Source organism: Drosophila kikkawai, chromosome 2R, assembly GCF_030179895.1.
Source record: "Drosophila kikkawai strain 14028-0561.14 chromosome 2R, DkikHiC1v2, whole genome shotgun sequence".
Taxonomy (NCBI): domain Eukaryota; kingdom Metazoa; phylum Arthropoda; class Insecta; order Diptera; family Drosophilidae; genus Drosophila; species Drosophila kikkawai.
This window is the reverse complement of record NC_091729.1, coordinates 16,772,202-16,791,720: the sequence shown is the minus strand read 5'-3', so window position 1 is coordinate 16,791,720 and position 19,519 is coordinate 16,772,202. Positions and strand designations below refer to the sequence as shown.

General features: G+C 43.8%; 4 protein-coding genes across 6 annotated transcripts; 3 read left to right on the top strand and 1 right to left on the bottom strand.

The window, feature by feature from the left end:
• Positions 1-712: 712 nt before the first annotated feature.
• Positions 713-2,964, top strand: LOC108070832 (J domain-containing protein DDB_G0295729). The gene is made up of 2 exons (XM_017161455.3): positions 713-912; positions 993-2,964. Exons 1-2 carry the CDS (start codon positions 897-899, stop codon positions 2,765-2,767), a joined length of 1,791 nt encoding a protein of 596 aa, XP_017016944.1. The 5' UTR covers positions 713-896; the 3' UTR covers positions 2,768-2,964.
• On the bottom strand, positions 2,647-19,513 carry Vmat (Vesicular monoamine transporter). Of its 3 annotated transcripts, XM_017161453.3 has the most exons (9): positions 19,207-19,513; positions 17,817-18,021; positions 14,253-14,778; positions 5,484-5,654; positions 5,291-5,429; positions 5,103-5,161; positions 4,453-5,048; positions 4,005-4,322; positions 2,647-3,599 (listed from the first exon to the last, which is right to left on the bottom strand). In XM_017161453.3, exons 3-9 carry the CDS (start codon positions 14,755-14,757, stop codon positions 3,528-3,530), a joined length of 1,860 nt encoding a protein of 619 aa, XP_017016942.1. In that variant the 5' UTR covers positions 14,758-14,778; positions 17,817-18,021; positions 19,207-19,513; the 3' UTR covers positions 2,647-3,527. The 3 variants fall into 3 exon arrangements, with proteins under 3 accessions (XP_017016942.1, XP_017016941.1, XP_017016939.1); XM_017161450.3 differs by lacking the exon at positions 2,647-3,599 and having other exon boundaries at positions 3,728-4,322; XM_017161452.3 differs by lacking the exons at positions 2,647-3,599; positions 17,817-18,021; positions 19,207-19,513 and adding an exon at positions 15,973-16,343 and having other exon boundaries at positions 3,726-4,322.
• On the top strand, positions 7,530-8,826 carry LOC108070834 (uncharacterized). Its single transcript, XM_017161457.2, has 2 exons — positions 7,530-7,671; positions 7,787-8,826. The coding sequence occupies exons 1-2, from the start codon at positions 7,530-7,532 to the stop codon at positions 8,776-8,778; spliced, it is 1,134 nt and encodes a 377-aa protein (XP_017016946.1). The 3' UTR covers positions 8,779-8,826.
• LOC108070835 (uncharacterized) lies at positions 11,504-12,887 on the top strand. The gene has a single exon (XM_017161458.2). It carries the CDS (start codon positions 11,603-11,605, stop codon positions 12,035-12,037), a length of 435 nt encoding a protein of 144 aa, XP_017016947.1. The 5' UTR covers positions 11,504-11,602; the 3' UTR covers positions 12,038-12,887.
• Positions 19,514-19,519: the final 6 nt, after the last annotated feature.

The window sequence follows — 19,519 nt, the reverse complement described above, 5'->3', positions numbered from 1 at the left end:
TTTTGTCTTTGGTTGCTGTGCCCAGTTTCGGCCATTACAGAGTTATTTTCCTTTACAATAGGTATATAAAACTTTAGATTTACGCATGCAAAGTTTCAATACTATATGCCCATAAAGAGGCTTACTTTTGCTTTGAATGTATGGGATTTTACAGGATCCGGAGAGGATCCCAACACTTTTGAACCCTTGCAGCCATTCAAGGGCCTAGCGGCAGTATCCCTCAGCGATCCAAGATGATCTCGAGAAGTTGAGGAACGAAATCGGTAGTACTTATGAGGGAAGTTGCTAAACCTTGGGTGGGAAGTGCGGAAGTTGTACATTTCTTCATAGAATTATTTAAAAATTAGTGAAGCCTTCACCTTAGCGATTTCATTCTCCACTTTATAAATTTTAAAAGAATAAAAGCAAATGATAAATCTCTCCGAAAACTGTGCACGCGTAAATATATTTCTTTCTAGTTCTATGGAAAGGTATTCCTGTTCCGAGTACACTCTGGGTACCATCAAAATCTTATCATTAATTCCCTTAATTTGTCAGATAACTTGTGTGTGCTACAAGGTTACATATGTCTATATATATATTAGTTAATCCTTGGTAACTTTAACTTTAACAACTTGAAATATGAAATTGAGTTAATTAAGGAAGGTTGGACTCGAAGTTGGGCCCTTATAATCCTGACCAATTGCTGCGCCGTATTGCCGGAAGGCTTTAATGGGTGTCAGTCAGGAGCGGATACTGAACCGAGAACCAACAAAGTCGCCTGGGTTTTCGGTTCCAGATTTCTGTATAAATTCCCCTTTGTAATTTTTGAATTTTTTTTTCGAAGAAAACTAAAAAAACAAAAAAAGTTGACTGCAATTGGCCATCGTTGGAAATAGAAAAATTCTCCGCTCTAAATGAATCGTTTAAGGTGTAAGTTCCCCTCCGAGCCAAGCTCCAGAAAGTGTCAGATCCAACTGTCAGGTGCCAATTTTTCTGTTTGTTTCTGGCAGATCCCTCGCGCCGAGTTGCGTACGATGTCTTCCATGGAGATCCCTTCAAAATTAACTCGTACAGCTTCCGATACGCCGACAAGCCAAGCTTTACGCCGCAGCACTACCAAAGGCCTGCCCCGACGCCGCCGTCGCCACCGGCACCCAACAGGACGTCCTCCTTCCAGACCTTCTTTGTCAATCCCAACTTCAATCGGAGTTCTGAGCTCCCACCTTCAAATAGAGGTGTTTCCAGACCTCACTTCTTGCGGGAGTTCCAGTCGGGTTTCACGCCGCCTCTGAGGACGATGGCCAGGCAGCCCAGTGTACCCGTTTCCCCGCAATTGAGATGCCCGCCTGGGGTCACAGATAGTCCGCTTCTAAGGACCTGCTGCCAAATGGGCGAGTATCAGAGCCTGAGGGGCGGCCAGAGCAGCGCCACCTTGGGCAGTGCCAGCAGCTGTTCCATGAGAGCCACTGGTGGTGGTGGCGCCCCTTGTATATCCAACACCACCTTCTCGCGCAGCTCCAACGCCCAGCTGCACTCCAATAGGGACAGAGAAGCCAGCAGTGGTTGTGAAATCAACATTAACATTTGCAGCCGGGACTTGGTCTCGGAGGCGGACAACAATGTGAACATCCGGATCGAGGCGGATTCCTGTCTGCTGAACAACACGGATACGGTTAGGCCGGAGCTGGAGCGGAATCCCCAGAGATCGGATGACAGTTTAACAGCGTCCTTTGGCATAGACAAGCGTCTGTCCAAATTTAATGTGACCGAGACGAAGCCGCGGACCAGTCCGGAATGGGAGCGCCAGCAAAGGGAGCTCCAGCAGAGGGTGCAGGCCAGAGAGCGAGACCGTCAGTTCCGAGAAGAGTTAGAGCTCGAGCGGGAGAGAGAGCTCCAGAAAGAGCGGGATCTGGCCCGTCAGCGGAACAGGGAGCGTGAGCAGCTGCGACAACAAGAGCGCCAGAGGGATCTAGAGCATCTCCGGCAACTGGAGGCGGTGCGAGAGAGGCAGCGACTGGAGGAACTGAAGCGTGAGAGCCACTGGCACAGGGAGTACCAACGAATGTGCATCTTTCAGGATCAGTTGTATCGGCAGCGAATGCAGTCTATGCCGGTAGTGCCGCCCGTAACCATGACCTCTCACCTGTATACTGTCACCTCCGATGACCGCCTGCCTGGAATGGCTTTCTGTGGTTTCTCTTCCAGGAGGCCGACGACCACAAGGAGAAGTGTAACAGTAAAAAAGGCTGATCCAGTTGTCCAGGAAATACCAACGGCTAGTGCCCCCTCCAGTGCTCTTGTGGAGACGTCCGTTTCCCGGAATCCTTCCCCGGGCTCTCCTACACCCTCCTGTAGTACCATACCGCCTTCATCTTCTCCCGACCAAAATGGCAATCCTACTCTCGCCTTAGATGAACCAACGGGCTCTAGAATTGAGAGAGCCCCTGCAATCCCTGAAAATCTAAAGTGCAGCAGCTCCTTTTCTTCGAATGACAATGTTCATGTCATTGAGAAATCCAGTGGATCCCTGGCAAAAGGATCCCCCGCCCAGCCTCAGACAGAAGCCAAGCAGCTGAATGGCAGGCCGCCCATCGTAACACGTCTGAATAACATTCCCATAAGGATAACTACCTCTCGAAATGTGGACACGAATTTGGATTTAAGTATGAGTCGCGTCAGGGTAAGGGGATCCTCGCCAGTGACTAGGGGAGCGGGATCAAGTCGTCGTGATTGTCATGTCAATATCAACTTGTTTCCAGAAAAACTGCGAATGTCACGGATTTAAGCAGTGGAAATCAGAGGGATTGCATGGTTGGACTCGGGGGCAGATCAGCTCTTAAGCAAAGAGCTGGTCTGTCACCGAAGTCATCCATGCACTTCCTCCATGACCCACCAAACGGGAAAGGTATGCGAAATCTTTGTTTCTTAATAGCCAAAGTTTTGTAAAGAGTAAAGTCTAGAGTCCGCTCCTTGAAAATTCCATCCATTAAATCATTGCAATTGCAGGCGCCTGCATCTTGGCTCAGCGATTAAACCTTCCCCTGCTGGGAGTAGAGTTTTTCCTGGGAAAAACCCTCAAAAGCTCTTTCTATCTCCTGGTGAGCTCTTCACATAAACATATTCTCTAGTTCGTAGTAAGATCCTGTTCCTCTTCCTACTTTAACTAGAGACATACCCGTCACATCGAACCTCTGGCTCCTCATGGCGGAGCCCTATTTTCACTCTGTTTTCCTTGGTTTTCCTTGGTTTTCCTATAGTTTTTCTTGGTGCTTGATTGTAACGTGTGCTAGACTTTCGGGGGGAGGTGATTTCTTGATATGATCAATGGTAAATAGGTATAGACACTACTTTATAGCGTGCAAACATTGAACAAGAATAACGATTTCACTTGGAGATTCATATGATATTTCTGATATTGTTGGTTGTGGTTACGATTACTTTCTGCCTTTTCCTTTTTTTTTTGTTTGTGGTTTTCATTACACTTTTCTTTTTTTGGATTTTTGGCCGCTCTTTTGGCGACATTGCGTTGGAGTTAAATCGTTTGCTTACTCGTCCTCGTCGTAGTTCTGGTAGGTGACATAACGTACCTGGGCCCGATCGCGTCCATAGATCAAAGACTGCAAGGAAGTCGTTAAAAAATGGGTTAGTATAAAAGACTCTCCTTAAAAAAACAAACTCAAAACATGCTCAATGAAACTCAGGCAACGCTTTAAATAAAAATTATAAATTTTATTACAAACAAATTAAGCAGAACTTAGCACTAGAAACAATGGTAATGTAATGACTAAAAAATAAGCAAGATCAGCAACTAAGGGGGAAAATAAATTCTAAGCCTAGAGCCTCTCGCTCTCGAAGCCCTCGTTCGTCCTGCCGGCCGCCGCATCTGGTTCCGGAACAGATGTACCATGCATGATGGCCGGACAGGATGCCGTCAGCTGGGGAATCGTAGCTCCCTCAGGGGATTCCCCTGCAGCAGCAGCAGCGGCCGCAGCAGCCTCGGCCGCCTCTCTGGCCATACGTACCTTTTTCTCATCGCTTGTCGGCGGATTCTTGAGCAGTGTCAGCAGCGGGGCATACATGAAGCAGAGAATGGCAATTCCGAACAGCATCCACTCGAAGCCGATGCTCTTCACCAGCGATCCTGAGAGCGCTGGACCCACGGCAAAGCCCACGCAGAAGGCCACATCGCCTAAGGCATACACACTGCCATAGACAGCCGAGTGACGAATGTCCACCAGGTAGCCCAGTTCCGGCATCATCGAAGAGTCCACCATGCCGATGGCAAAACCCAGACCGGCATTAGGGATAATCAGATGAGTGATTGAGGTGGCCATGGGAATCTGTGAGTAAGAAAGAGCGTTTTGGGGGGTTTTTAGTTGATTGTGAACTATTTAAAAGTATTTTAGATGCAGATTTATATATTTATTCAACATTAAACCTATATGTAGTATATCTTAAAAATAAACTTACAAATATCAAGCATCCTCCAATGATAACCAAGCCCAGGCAGGCGGCAAACCAGCGTCCTATCTTGTGTCCCAGTGGTCCAAACAGATTCGTGCCAATCAGGTAACTAATGGAGGCCGGCAGAAAGGCCACGCCCTGCTCCCACCGCGTGGCACCCATATTATCCACCATCCACAGTGGCAGCGATGGCTCCAGCATTGCTATGCCCATGTTGGCGAAGGTAATGGCACCGGCAGCGATCAGGATATATGGATCACTGATCAGGCTCTTCAGGGAAGGTGGCTCCGATTCGGCTTTCTGGATCGAAGGCTGCAACATGAACAGCTGCAGCAGACCGTCACCCAAAGCCAGAGCTGCCAGGATTAAAAATGGAGCAGATTTGCCCACAAACTCGTACATTACTCCACCAAATGGAGGACCTATGAGCACACCCAGAGCCAGGCCACCCAAAGCTATGCCCATGGCATTGCCACGCTCCTTGTCGTCCGTAAAGCGATCCGCAAGCATGCCCATGCCGGAAACCGAAGAGCAGGATGAACCAATGCCCTGCAGGGCTCTTGCCACGAACAAGACCAGGTAAGAGCGTCCAAAAGCGAAGACTGTAAAGAAATCATTGGTAAATTCTGGCAGGGATTTCTAAGGGTCGCACTTACTGATGGTCGAGAGAAACATGATCACGAAGCCGGCAAACATGGGAATGCTGTAGCCAATGCTGTAAAGGAAAGAGATTATTAATAAATAAATTATTTATAAATGGGGTAAAAAAAAAGTCTTATTAAATTTTTAAATAAATATCCTTATTTAAAAGTAATCAGCTTAAAGCATTCCCTTGGCGGCTTACCGGTGCGTCAGGGGACCCACAATCGGATTTACCAGCAGCTGGACAAAGGCCTTGGAGGCGAACAGCAGGCCCACCTCGACGGTCTCGCCCACCAGCTCGTTGTGCCGTTCCTCCAACTCCCGGTAGTAGGTCTCGTTATCTGTGGCATAACCAAGGATTAGGACGACGGCGCCGCTGGCTAATAATTACTTACCCTCCGGACTCAACGTGGAGATCTCCAGCGGTGCAGCCTCGCTGCCATCCTTGTTGCAAGGACACGGCGTCGGCGGTGGCGGCGTGTTGGAGGTGAGCGGTGTTCTCGGGAAGCTGTCGAGCGGCGCGTCCGGATGTCGAATGTCGTACAGGAACTCGGGTATGATGGGCACTGGGAAGGAAGAGTCATAATTTGATTGCAACATAAAGAAATTTGCTGACAATTAACCTAAACGCTCTCTCTATGTATAGTGTGTATGCCTTGGGGCCAATTTTCGCCAGGCCGCCGCTTGGTAATTGCGTTTTCCCGTTGGGACCCGGAAAAGTTTTGTAATTGCCTTGCTGCTGGCAGAGATTGCCCCGGCCTAATTGAGTTGCAACTTGCAGCAGGCAGGCAAAAAAAAAAAAGGAAACCAGGGGGGGGGGGAGAGACCTAAAATTGCGCATACGCCACGTTTACAACGATGCATTTAATTGACTCTCCAGGAAAACGTGGCTCGATGTCTGGCCTAGCCGGGGCCCTGTGCCGGCAAATTCAATTTGTTTATTGCATGCTTCGACTCTGTTTATATTTATTATCAACACCCCGGAGGAGAACTCGAGACTCTGGCGGACCCTGGGCCCCCTTCCTGTAATTGCATTTCCTGCCAAAGTGCGGAAGTCAGGGGTTGGAGTTGGAGTTGGCCTTTCAATTGAGTGCTGAGTGCAGAGTTTTGAAGTATTGTTCGGGGTAATTTGTTTGCCCATGGAGCCCAGCTATTCGTGGTTAGCAAAGTGACAGCCAGCTAGCTATAACATATGTTATGTACGAGGCTCCACTCGGCCTTTAATGGCTGGTTAGATAGTCAAAGTTGAAGTTCTCGTACCGCCATGTGCCGCGGGCCAAAAGTTCAGCGAAAGTGGAAGTCTCACCTGACCCGCAAACCCCGCAAATCCGACATATGTCGGCCATGGCACATGTGTCATTCAACATGCCATTTGATTGCCCGGCCCCTGGCCCCAAGGAGGACTCTGAGCAAATGACATGCAAGCGGAAATGTATGCAAATTTCACCACATCTACCTAATTGGGGTTAACCACTTGGCAAAAATATGCAACAGAGCGCGGCGATTAAACCATGAATTTAATGCCACCAGAAAATGTTGCTAAGTAATTTCCAGGCCCACAACCAACAACTAACTCATTAAACTGTCTCCCGAGCCTTTGACATAAAAAGATAATTCCGTAAAAGCACGTGCAGCCGAGTCGAGGGAGTGGAGAAGGTTGGTATCGATGGCCTGGGCTGGTGGAGTGGAAGTCACTCGGTCGCCTTTGGTTGCATTTCGCGTGTCGAAGACACTTAAACCGCAATGCCAAAAGGAAGGCGACTCGGGGCAGCTAGACAAACAAACTGGGACTGCCTGGGAGTCAGGGATACAGCAAAAGGAAGACAATAAGATGGAATTTTTTTAGAATTTTGAATAGGAAAAGGTTGTGGAAATATAAAAACGAAACCTTTAGTGTAGGGTTTTCTCCTTAATGTATTAGAATTTAAGCTTAGTTAAAGTTTAATTTAAAGTTTCCGATATAAAATGAGGGGTTTCTTATTCAGGCAGCTAATGATATAGCTTAGGAACTATAGCTCAAACCCCACAGGAACATCTTAGTGTTTGCCTTTTGTAAGTAATTCTAATCAACATCTAAATTTTCCAAAAAGTATTAACCTTTTTTCCAAGTCTTAACTCTTCCTCTAGTGACATTTGATGTGCTCCAACCCTGTGGCGTCCGCAGGTCACCCAAAATACATCGATCCGACATGCCGGGCGACAGTGGCGTCGGCGGCGTCGTCGTCGTCAAGCCAAACAGAAGCGACAAGGCAGTGAGGCAGCAACTGGCGAAGCAACCAGTCATAGTCATTCACTTCCGACGAGGAAGAGGACAACTCAGCAACTTAGTATCCAGGAACTGAAAGCTCTAGAATATACGCCTTTGTTTATCCGTTCCATTAATATGCAGAGAATTTAATTAGCCAAAACAGGAGAAGGAGGAGGTGAAGGCGGAGGAGGAGATGCGACCCATTTGGGAGTCGGCCAGCAGGCCGCTGTTTGTACGCTCTGTGTGGCGGGAGGCCATCGGGAGGCGACACTTCATACTCGACTACGAGCCGCGACAGAGGCAGCGCTGGAAGCGACAGAAGACAAGGCTGAGAGGTGACTATACAGATATAGGTTTTATCTTAAAGATTGTCAGGAATCCTATATATTTAAGTACAATATATAATCTTCCAGTTCGACTAATATATCTCAGCCCATGCTTCACCCACAGGTAACTACCAGCAAACCCAATCCTGTGAGATCTTCGAGCAGTCCACGGAGGACGATAGTGTCGAGTACCTGGATGAGTACCTGTTATTGGACGCCACCAAGCTGACGCTGCAGCAGCAACAATCCCTGCCCACAATGAGTGGCCGTCCAGGACAAATCCCAGCGACAAGCGGTGGACGAGAGCCGCGGCAGAGTAGTCGCCAGTCCAAGAGGCGGGCTTGGCTGCTGAGTCGAGGGCGCACCTACCATTTAGATCAGCACCTGGGAGAGCATCAATCACGGCGCAGTTCCCTCCAGGATGCAGGTAGCGTCCTCACCCCAACCGCTAACAATCCCGAAGAGCGACTGGCCGAAAGAGTGCTCCACTGGCTGGACTTGGCCGGACGGACGGACATTGTCAAGGCTCCGGCGCCCGATCCGCCGGCCACCAGCAGTGCTCAGGTGGCTAGATCCGCTCAAAGGATGCAACGTAGCCACCATCGAACTATAAGTCTTAAGCGCGTGGCCACGGCAGCAGCGAATCACCAAAGATCGCTGGCTAGGAAGCCCAGTGCCAAGCCGTTGCCGCCGCAGCAGGCCCCCGCCCAGCAGGTTATTAACACCTCCTCGTCCGCCTCGAATGCCAAGCCCATCACCATAATCTTCAACAAGGAGGGCGTGCCTGTGCGACTGAACCGTCCTGCCCGCAACATCGATCTCTGCGCTCTGAGCAGCAGTGCCAACACCACGCGCCGCTTGGCGGGACAGTTGGCCTCAGCCCGCTTGTACAGTGGAGCCACTGCATCGCCGCTGTCTGAGGAGGCGCGAACGCCGCCTCTAAGCAGTCGTGGCATGGCATCTGCCGCTTCGGACAGCCGCAAGCAGCTTCACATATTCATGCCTAGCCTGCCCAAGAAGGGATTGTTGGCAGCGAGTTCCGCAGAGGGAAGTGGCATTGGAGGTGCTAGCGAGGATGCCCTGAGCACCAGCTTCAGTGAGCTATGCCAGCTGTAGGTGTAGCTAACTGATAAAGATTTCTATCTCTATAGTGAATAAAATCAGATTGAGACATAAGAGAAAATAAAATGGAATGAAAACTAAGTTACTTTCGTTAAAAAATTTGTCAATATAATGTATATTTTGGTTGATTCTAAAGTACGATCTCTGATAATTAATAATAATTTACAATTTATGAATATTTTGGTTGCAATTGGACCATAAAAATTGATCATAACTCAGCCAAAAATGCTTTAATTTCGATTCGGAAAACTTTTCTGTGCTACTTTTTATTGGAATAATAAATCTGCATACTAAACTTAAAATTTCAGAGATTTAACTTTTTTTTTTATTTTTGACAATTTTAATGATGTAACCCCTTATAAAATTTTGAAAAATTCGTAAATATTTTTGTTCTGTCGGACATGGCTAGATCGACTCGGCCGTTGATGCTGATCAAGGATATATACGATATATAGGGTCGGAAATGGCTTCTTCAATGCGTTTCAGGCTTTTGACTAAAAAAATAATACCCCAGAAGGGTATAAACGCAGTTTTAAAATTTTTTAATATTTTCTACGGTTATATAAATTTGAACCCACTTTATAGATTTTATATTTCCCCCACCTTTAAAAGGACCGAGTTCACTGACATTAACGTGATTAAAAGACTTAATCTGGCCAATTAACTGTCATTCTGTGGCTAAAGTGTCCCTCGCAAATGCAAAAATTGCGATAAGTTTGCCACACGCGTCTGCCTTGGGAGACAGCACGCGCTATATTTATAAGGCCACCACAGAAGTGCCAAGCCACAATAAAGCACATAATAAGGAAAGGGAAAATTAGTCAAGACCAACTTGTTTTCTGTCATATTAACATGCCAAAAATGGAGGAAAAAAGGAAATTCAAGTACAACCAAAATAAATGCATAACCGATACTAGAATCTAACGATTCTTGAATGCTCTTTAGCAATATAAATATGCTTAGTAGATGATCACATTCTTCAAGAGATGCTGAATAATTTTAGACAAAGCAGTAAAGTTTTCTAATTAGTTCTTGAAAGAAATCATTGAGAACTCCTCAAGAATCTTTATACTCCCAATAACTTAGGGTACTTGTTGTGTTTCGGAAGGACTACTTATTAATATCATACAATCTTTTCTTGGTCTTATTGATTTTCGTTTTTGTTTCGTTGCCATTGAAAGTTCCTTTTGTTTGTTTCTTTGCATGGATTTTTGTCGGTGGGTTTATTTTTGGATTACCCCGAAAAGTCAGCGGCGGCATGCGGCACGCCCATTTTCTTTTGTTTTGATTTTGGTTCTGACTTCACTGTCGATTCTTGGATTTTCCTTATTTTTTTTTTTATTGGGCTGGTCATGGGGTGGTTCCCAAGTGAAAGGAGCGTAATCAATGTAATTGTGGATATATATTGCATGTTGAACAATGGCATAAAGTTGAAGTTAAAGTTTTGCCTTAATGAATGTGGCAATTTTTGCGCAGAATGCGAATTGCGGCTTTGCAACTGACATTTACTATAAAATAAGTAAGGAAAAGTAAAGAAGGAATCATTTTATGAATTCTTTGGAGAAGTTTTAAGTAGTTCCTATTCCTTAAGTTATATTTACTTGCAAAATGTATCTATAATAATGCGTGATTCCTAGGTATCTTTTATATTTGAACCCATTAAGTTCAAGTGAATTTCCTAGAAGATTCTCTCCATAATTCTCTATCTATAATAATGCGTGATTCCTAGGTATCTTTTATATTTGAACCCATTAAGTTCAAGTGAATTTCCTAGAAGATTCTCTCCAACGCTGGCAACTACTACTACTTTTATGGATCTTACGACAGGCAAAACGTAAACAGTCGTAAACTAATTATGGACATTACATATCCATCAGTGTAATGGGACAACAACTGTCAACCGTTGCGAGGGAGATTCCCAGGATATCCATCAAGCGTCATGCAAGCAACACCCGGAGCTAAACTGTCTTCTTTGGCACATGTGGAAAGTTGTCGTTGTCATCGTATTATTTTATGACTGACGCGTCAGTGCTTAGATTCGTTTTCAATATACCGACACGGATAAACAGGGAAGGATATCGAACAGATTTAGATACACTGTGAAATAAATTGTGTTTTGAAATTTTAATGAAAAATCTAAATAGATTTTTAAGGGGTTTTAGGTTTTACCTACTCACATACCAAAAATCATATTGATTTCATAGAATTTACAGTCACAAGAACTATTTTATAAATAATCCAAAAGGATTATTTTATGCAACCGCCAAAAAGTAGGCAATCCTTTTTGTTTACCGGGTATTTCATGATCGGTACTTTTGCTTTCCCTGTTTTTTTTTTGTGTATGGGCTGCAAGCTTTAGGCTCAATGAGTCATTGCGTCTGGCATGACAGCAAACGACACCGAAAAAGCCGCACACGGTTGTGACCTTTGCCTAAATGGGTCTGGCTGGGGAGGCTAAAAAAAAAGCAGCGAGGAGAAACTTTGCCAACTTCAAGGCAAGCCAAAAGACAAAGGGGGAGCAATTACTTTTTTTGGAGGCAAAAACTTTCGGGCCGCCCTGACGTTTGACTTTTCCACGTTTCGCAAGAAAATGCGCAACAATACTCGCCCTTGTGGATGGATATGGATTGCACACATAACAGGCGGCGGCGGCGGCGGTGGACGACTTATAGACGAGCCGCTCTGCCTGCCGTGACTTATTCGCGTTTCTGCAGCGGACGCGGCAGGTTCCTCTATTCCACTCGGAGTTCGTTTTACTTCCATAACGAGCAAAGTTTTCCACGGCGCATTTTAATTTTCCGGCCATTAGTAGTGTGGCATGTCCACCGACGAAGACTCCCTGGGCAGTCCCCTCAAGCCGGCCACGCCCACGCCGGCGGAACGGGAGCCGCGCGAGCGTCCTAGGGGCGGGCGTGCCGGTGCCGCGGAGCTGCTGCGCCATCAGCAAAGCTTCGAGGCTCGGTACAGCAGCATCATACAGAAGCAGATCTGGGAGACGAGCATCAACAAGGATGTGCTGGAGCGTCAGCTGAATGCCTACTTTCCCTTCTCCCGCAGCGCTTCGCTTTCCAAGGAGACTCTAGGATCCACATCCGTAGGACTTGATCATCTCTTGCCATCGGCGGCGGCAGCAGCGGGCGGTAGTTCTATGAAGTCACGCTCGCTGGCCACCACGCCCACCAGGCGTCCAGTGGGTGCCTGTCTGGAGAAGCTGGAGACCGTGGATGTGGCCTCTGTCTCGGAACAGCCTTAGCTGGGAAAGTAGAGCTCCCCAATCCGGAGGATTATCTAAACTTAATCATTGTGATGTCCGTAAGGTTGAAAGGCAATTTTTGACATTTTTAGACTAAGGTAGGATAGGTACCACTTGTGCTTGGAGTGCAGGATTTAACATAATATTTATCTGATTGATTTTAATTGAAAAATAGATTTGAACTTTAACATAAATCAGTTTAGCTTAGAGAGTTTTTAAGTTAAATTTGTTATTAATATTTTTTTAAGATAACACTTAACATTTTTTGTGATAAAATTGTTTAAAAACTCTATTAGAAATGTCTTTAATTATTTATTTACTTTTCATATAGCTTAACATTATTTTCTTTATATTTTTTTTTATCAAAAATATGTTAAATTACTTGGATTTTCTTTTCTTCGAGGTTTTCTTTGGATATGAGACTATTAATCTGCTTAAAATAATCCGTTTACTTGCCTTATTTAATAAACAAATTAATATGATTACCTACTTCTTCTGTGCGAAGATTGACAACGAATTTTAATAAAAAATAATATCTTTACTTTCTTTAAAGTTATTTAAACTTTTTCCCATTGCTCAAGAAAACAACCCAAAAGTAAGGTCTTATAAATCCAGTCTTGTATCTCTTTATGTTAATGTTTAAATACCAAATCAAAGAAAGCCATAAAATCCAGGGTCAACAAACCAACATTTACAGTTTTCCCAAAAAAATAAATATAAAATAAGTATTACTAACATATAAGTCCGGCAATTGCCCTTTTAGCACCCCCAAAGATTTTTCCCAAGGCACCAAGAGAAACCTATTTGCATATCGAGCAGGCCAGGCAATGCCAGTATACCATATCCCTTTTATATACCCCGTATCCCTGCAACATTGTGAACCCTATTTAAGCCACTATTATTCAATCTTCTTCAATAAAACAAAAAAAAGCTTATTGCATATTCAATTTGGCATCGAGTCAAACGGATAAGATAAGGCCATGACCCATATAAATCTCCACAGGCTCCTTGGCTAAATCTAATTTATGAGCATATTATGCGATTCACTGGGGGAAAGATATGGAAACATAAAATATATATATATATTCTGGGGGTTGGGTCAGAGATCAAATGTAATAATCAAATGTATTTGCAGCAATTTTCACTTCAGCACCTTGAAGCGGGCGCGAGACGGAAAAGCACTTAAGTGGAAATGCCTCGAGTCAAACGCTAAAAGCCCGATGCCAACCCCATTCCTCAACCATCCATCCATCTGACTGTCAGCAGAAGGGAAACGAAAAGAAAACCGAACTTCTGTCATGGAGCTAATAGTTTTCCCACTTTTCCTTTGACTTTCACTTCCGCGTGCTCTCAACAAGTTGCTCGAGTGGTTCGGCTATTTCCTTTTGGTTTTTTTCGCCCAACTTGTTGATTTAAATTCATGAACGTTTATCACAAAGAAAATTCTCGTACCGTTCTTTTTTCTATTTTTCTTTTTTATTTTTTTGGGGTTTCTTTCACTTGGCTGTATTTGTCAGGAAAAGTGGAGAGCGAGGCCTGGAGGATTTCCACTCAATGTCCATGTGTTTGGCCAGACACTTGACATAAGCACTTGGCCACCGCACAGTCCAGTGTCCATCCCCCGAGAGAGATCTCTCTCCCTCACCATCTCTCTTTCTGTTGGGGTTTTAGTGTCAAACGCAGGACATTGGTTCTCCAACTCGGTGGCCGATGCGTGTCTACTTAATTGACTGTCGACGGCCGGCCACTTGGAGCTGCCCAACTCAGTCTGGTCCATTGGTCACTGGTCCTTGTTAATGACTAAGCAGGAGGACCACTTGAGCATTGATTAGTTGTAGCCTCGGATACGATTTAATTGCAGGGGTTTTCAACATAAATTAGGGCTGCACCTTCTAGTAAGGATCGGAGAGGAATCTCTGGCTTTAATCCAGAGATTGCCTCGACTCGAAATTGATGAACTGACAAAGAGCTGACAAGGCGCATCGACAGGAAAACGTTCATTAGCTTAAGTGGTGCTCTGTGGTAATTTTATGGCACCCCATTTTCCCCCAACCTCCTGGGAAATGGACAATTTCCAGGCGATTGACTGGCAGGATAACCAGCGGCCCCGGAGATAAAAGCTCATGAAATGCTAATGGCCTCCCAGGGAAAAAAAGATTTATGCGAACGCATTTATATATGTTTTTTTTCTAGTAAAAGCCGCAGGTGAACTCACCGACTGTGGTCAGCAGCATGTTGTCGAGGAGCAGGGCTATGGCAACGATGACGAGCACCAGGCGATTGGAGCCGCGCCAGCTGACCATCCAGGACTTGGCGGCGGACCAGGACCCGGCAGCGCGTGGATCCTCTTGCCGGTACTGATCCGCCGGCGGCGGTGGCTGGCGTCCGGCATAGGACTGTGACTGATACGTGGGCGGTGGCGGTGCCGGCGGCTCCTTGCCGACGCCCAGGATACCCGGGCAGTCCTGGTCCATGTTGCCATTCTGTTGGCTGCTTTCCAACTGTTGCTTGAAGGGATTCTTGCTGGGGGTGTTGCTGCTGCCGCCGCCGCCGCCGCCGCCGCCCTGGGGATGTGATTGCTGTTGGTTGTTGCCGGCGTTTACGGTGAAGGAGGTGGTCTCGCTAATCTCCGACTGCTGCTGCTGCTGCTGCTGGGCTGTGCTCTGTGCTGGCGTGTATTTTCTTGGTCCACCATTGCCCGCATCGGTCGATGATTGCATTGCGTCGCTAGCCGCTGGTTGCTATGGAATAAGACGTAATTTCCTCTTATTAGTCGTAAGCCGATTGTCTTTTTAAAATGTAATCAAATCAAGAGGAAGGCATAAGCAGCTTGGGTGTGGTCTCTTCCCATTCCCAGACCCCTACACCCCCCATCCCTGTTCCCATTCCCAGTCCGTATCCCACGCTCGCTTTATGCCTCAATGATTTTCGCTAATTAAAAACAAATTACAAGTCTTGGGATTGGAATTAAAAAGTATCTTTCACACGGTAACTCAACTCTAATTGAATCATACACAATTTAAATATTTATTTAATTGCCTGCCATCTCACACTTACACTCAGCCAACGGGGCGAATGCGCAACATTTGTCATTCGAACATTTGGCGTTGCCTAACGCCAGGCGCAAATTGAATTTGCCAGCATAATTCGCTTAGAAGGGAGCACAAAGGAGCGGTCTCTCCGAAACTTCTGCGACTTCTTTAAGTTTTCGGTTTGTAAAATTGAATTATAGCACAATTAACAGCAAAAAGGCACTCGTAATTGAAGCTAAAAGATGAATCAAGTTCCCCGCCAAAAGTGGAAACATATATTTTCTGCAATTGAGCAGGCCTCTTCGTTAGGGTAAATTACAATTGATGGCTGTCCGATCTGGGAATATTGATTGTCGCTATGACGTCCTCGCAGTCAAAGTGTTTCTCATTGAATAGCAAATGTTACTCTGAGACTGCATCACGTTTTTGGGGGCGTTGCAAACAGTAGCCACGAATTTGTTATTTTAATTGATTAAATCAACTCAAATCAACTCGAATTAAATGCGGAAAAACAAAGCTGTGGCAGTAGTTATAGCAGTAAAAAAAAAATGGTATCATTTTAATTAGCATCTACTTTGGTTTGACAAGCCGTTTGACAATTAATTACACGTTAAATGGTAATGGGAAATTAGTGTCGGGGTAAATAGCAAGGTGAAACTTTAATAAAAATATATATTTATTGAGCTGGAAGTGTAGTTTATTTAATAAAAAATAGTAAGCAAAACTTTAAATATGTTTAGTATATCATTAAAAGCAGGATATATACTACCTTTCATAGTTTTTAGAGGCAAATGTATATAATTAAGGTAGCTTTTTCTTTATTTTAACTATTTACTCATGTGAAAGTTACTTTTAATTATCTCTAAGTTTGTTTTTAATTATTTCTGAAAATTTTAAGCTTACCTAGCAGCTTTCCTTATATGAAAATCACTAGATCAAAGGACAAAATACTGTTTACAATACTTCTGCTTGTCTCTGGAATATCACTTGCACTAATGAACCTGAATTGCCCGAAGGCCTTGGGTATTTATATAGAACTTTAGAGCCGATATTGATGTGGTTTACGATAACTTATAGCCGCCAGATACGCGCACAGAAATCTCAATTAGCCGGGAACTCCAACACCGACTCCAACTCAAAAGTCAAGGCAGTACAATTTGCATTCAGGAAGTGCTGATGGATGGCATCAACTACGTAGAGTGCACTTTCGTTTTCGCGCCGAGTTCACTGAGTCTGAAGCACTTTCGGGGGGGATCGTTCATTCCGCGGATTCTACCGACAAGTCGGCGCTCTAAGCTCAAACTAAAAACATTGGCGTGATGCCAGAGGCTTAATAAACGAATTAAGTTTTTGCACAACAAAAAAGATTTGAGCTTAGTTAGTCCAGGGAAGCTTTGCATTTCCAATGAATGCACAATGAAAAGTGTGTAAAACACATTTTAATAAATATTTATTAACAATTGGCATGCAATTTCGGATTTATGGGTGTGAGAGAATCGAAACAGAACAAAAGTTTTTTTTGTGTTTATTCGATTATGCTAATGCATTCGATTTTCAAGTTTGAGTTTTACGACTAAAGGAATTGTTTATCTAAATTTTATGGATTACATTGGATTAGGTTTATAATGGCTTTTCTGTCGCGTGTGCTCTGCTATGTTTTTGTAGTTGTTATAATAAATAATAATGAATTTAAACAAGAGAGAAAAGTGACAAGACGACAGAGGAATGCCCTTTAGAAGAGGCTATAATCTACTTATAATTTATTATCTACTCAAAAAATGCATGTTGCAGTAAATGCAATTTAAAATAATTGCAAAATGTTATAGCCTTTTAAATTGTTGTTTATTTATGTAAGTAAATTATGCAGATGTCAGATACGTAGGGTATATAGAATACATCGTAATATATTACATTCAGCTGCATGTGCGATGCGATGCGACGAATGCAATTGTTTAATTCATTATTTATGTTCCCTCATCAGATATTTCTTTTGATTGCTGTGTGTCGCTGCCTTTATTTTAATTGTTGTTGCTGCTGCTGCTGCTGCCTCTTGTCGCTATTGTTTTTTGTTGCGGTGCCTGGGTTAATTGCACAAGATTTTTCAACTGGCGACGGTCAAAAATTTAGCAGCTTCTAAGCATCGACACGCAACTTTATTTAAATTGTGCTCATTTTTCAGATTTTTATTAATTTAAACAAAGCTTCTGGCCTGAGCTTAAGCACTGGACTTGAGCTTGACATTGAAGACTGCCGGCGGCTCACGAAGATGGAAGAGACCTCAGTTTGATTTATTTTTTACAAGGCAATAAACTGGTTTTCCTATATAATCGACCAGGAATTGAAGGCGCTATTATCCGGTGGAGCCCTTCAAGCTGGGCTTTTTATTTCCCATATAATTGCTTTACAAAGTTCCAGACTTTTTTCCTCTTCTTTTTTTTACTATCTATAATTGCTATTTTAATTGCAAAACGGTGGCCGCACATCTAGAACGTGTAAATGAAGCCCCTTTAAGCTAATTAGCTCAAATCGACACTGCCAGGCAATCATATTCGCAAATACTATAAGCTGTAGGGTACTCGAACGTGTTTTTAGACATAGAGATCAGTCCACACTCATCGAGTGCTAAGCAAGCTTAGAATTTGAGTTAGAATTGAAAAGGTTTTAGGGGAAACTGGGAAGTTTATAAAGAGATGCACTTTCTTAATTTTAAGGAGTCCACCTTCACCCTTAAATACACCAAAACCCACCTGAGGTTTTTGTTATATACGACTCCTCCTCCTTTGGCTGTCTTCCAGGGATTTTCTGCAGAGTTACGGGTGACGGATGGGAAGGATTGTGTGTGTCTGGCTTGTTCGAAAAAGTCTATTGCAATTTTCCAGTTGATGTTGCTAGGAGGTTTTTTGTAGCCGGATTTTTTTTTGGCGGGTGAGGTTGTGCGTTGTTGGAGTATTCCTAAGGGAGAATTAAATAAAGAGAAAAAAACACAGGAGAAAAATGAGAAGTCGTTTAAATAAAGAAGCTTGAAACGGATTCGCAATGTCTCCGGTGGCCCAGCGATTTCTGTTGCCAGTGGCCACTTGTGGATTTTGTGTTTTGTCACTGGCACTGAAGTGGTTTTCCTTCAAGGGAGTGTTTGCTCTTCAGTTGGCTGCCGGCAAGGTCGTTGGCCAACAAGTGGAAAGCCAGGAAAAAGAAGGGAACAGAGCCAGGGGAAACTTAACAAATGTTCCTTGAATATATTTAAATACCACAAATATCAATTGTTTTATTTCGGGTTAGCTTTGATTAATAGCTTGTCTCACAATTAATTTGAAACCGCAATTTAGCTTCTCAGCATGCGTTCCCTCCAAGAGTAAATAGTATGAATAAAGAAATATATTCAGATTTATTATTCAATACCCAAATATGCCACACTGAATGGGATTCGGCGGCTATTTGTCCAGGGCAAATAATGAAAAGTAAATGGTATTTACATCAATATTTGTTAATACTTTTATTTGTCTTCGATTTTTTTTTAAGCAGTGGTGGCAAGCGGGGGTTGCCATGTCAAGCAAAATGTTCTCTGTGTGCCTGCCAGCCACGATTCAAATCGATTAATAAATAAATACATGTAGGTATAAATAAACAGGCATTTTGTAGCCGCTTTAAAATGCAAATTTCGATTGAGTTTTTGATTGATAGGTGAATATATACCTTGGTCACAAACGAGGGGGGATTTAGCACTTTAGAAATATATATTTAAATAATATTTTGTATGAAAAGAAGGGACTTAATATGATATTTATTCAGGCTTGAATTTAATCTAATTAACCTAAAATTAAATACTTTAAGTTATTAAAATATTATTCAATAATTTCTGTAGACATCACAAAATAAACTTTAAAACAAAGTCAAAGAAAAAACTGAGTATAAGTAAGCTTGATTATATTTTTATAGTATGTATCTAAATAAATGCAAGCTAATCAAACTAATTAACCAAAAATTCAACGAAAGCTTGCTAGCAGCCAGAAAGTTAAGTGACAACAATTAAGACAGCTGTGGCTTAATAATTTAAATAAAGCTTGCACACAAATTTGAAGATTAAACACAGAGCTTTAAGAACTTTTTAAAAATAATTTTTTAAACCATGTAACTTACACCCTTAGATCTTTCGAGTTTTCACATATTTTTGGCTGATGTTTTGGCCGTTGCTGGCTGCTTGAACTTTAGGCGGTTTTAACACGATTTTAGGCGCACATTTGTTTGGAATTTTGTTGAGTGTGATACGGTTGCTGGACAACAACAAGCGGTGCTAACTGAACTGAGGTGCCACAAGTGTTTTCTGGTGCTGAGGCTGCACTGCGAGCGTGGGAAACGGGCACGTCCATCAGCCACGAGATCTCATCTCGCACTGAACGAGTGACTGAACGGCGCGATGCGCTGGCCAGCGGTGCACGAGGCGCCTGCGACC

Excerpts from the sequence above, each read along its gene's own strand:
- LOC108070834 (XM_017161457.2), top strand. The coding sequence starts at position 7,530 with ATGCGACCCATTTGGGAGTCGGCCAGCAGGCCGCTGTTTGTACGCTCT. Across the intron at positions 7,672-7,786 it reads ACAGAAGACAAGGCTGAGAG|GTAACTACCAGCAAACCCAA; the intron begins GTGACTATACAG and ends CTTCACCCACAG.
- LOC108070835 (XM_017161458.2), top strand. The coding sequence starts at position 11,603 with ATGTCCACCGACGAAGACTCCCTGGGCAGTCCCCTCAAGCCGGCCACG.
- Vmat (XM_017161450.3), bottom strand. The coding sequence starts at position 14,757 with ATGCAATCATCGACCGATGCGGGCAATGGTGGACCAAGAAAATACACG. Across the intron at positions 5,049-5,102 it reads CATGTTTCTCTCGACCATCA|TCTTCGCTTTTGGACGCTCT; the intron begins GTAAGTGCGACC and ends ATTTCTTTACAG. Across the intron at positions 4,323-4,452 it reads TTGGAGGATGCTTGATATTT|ATTCCCATGGCCACCTCAAT; the intron begins GTAAGTTTATTT and ends TCTTACTCACAG.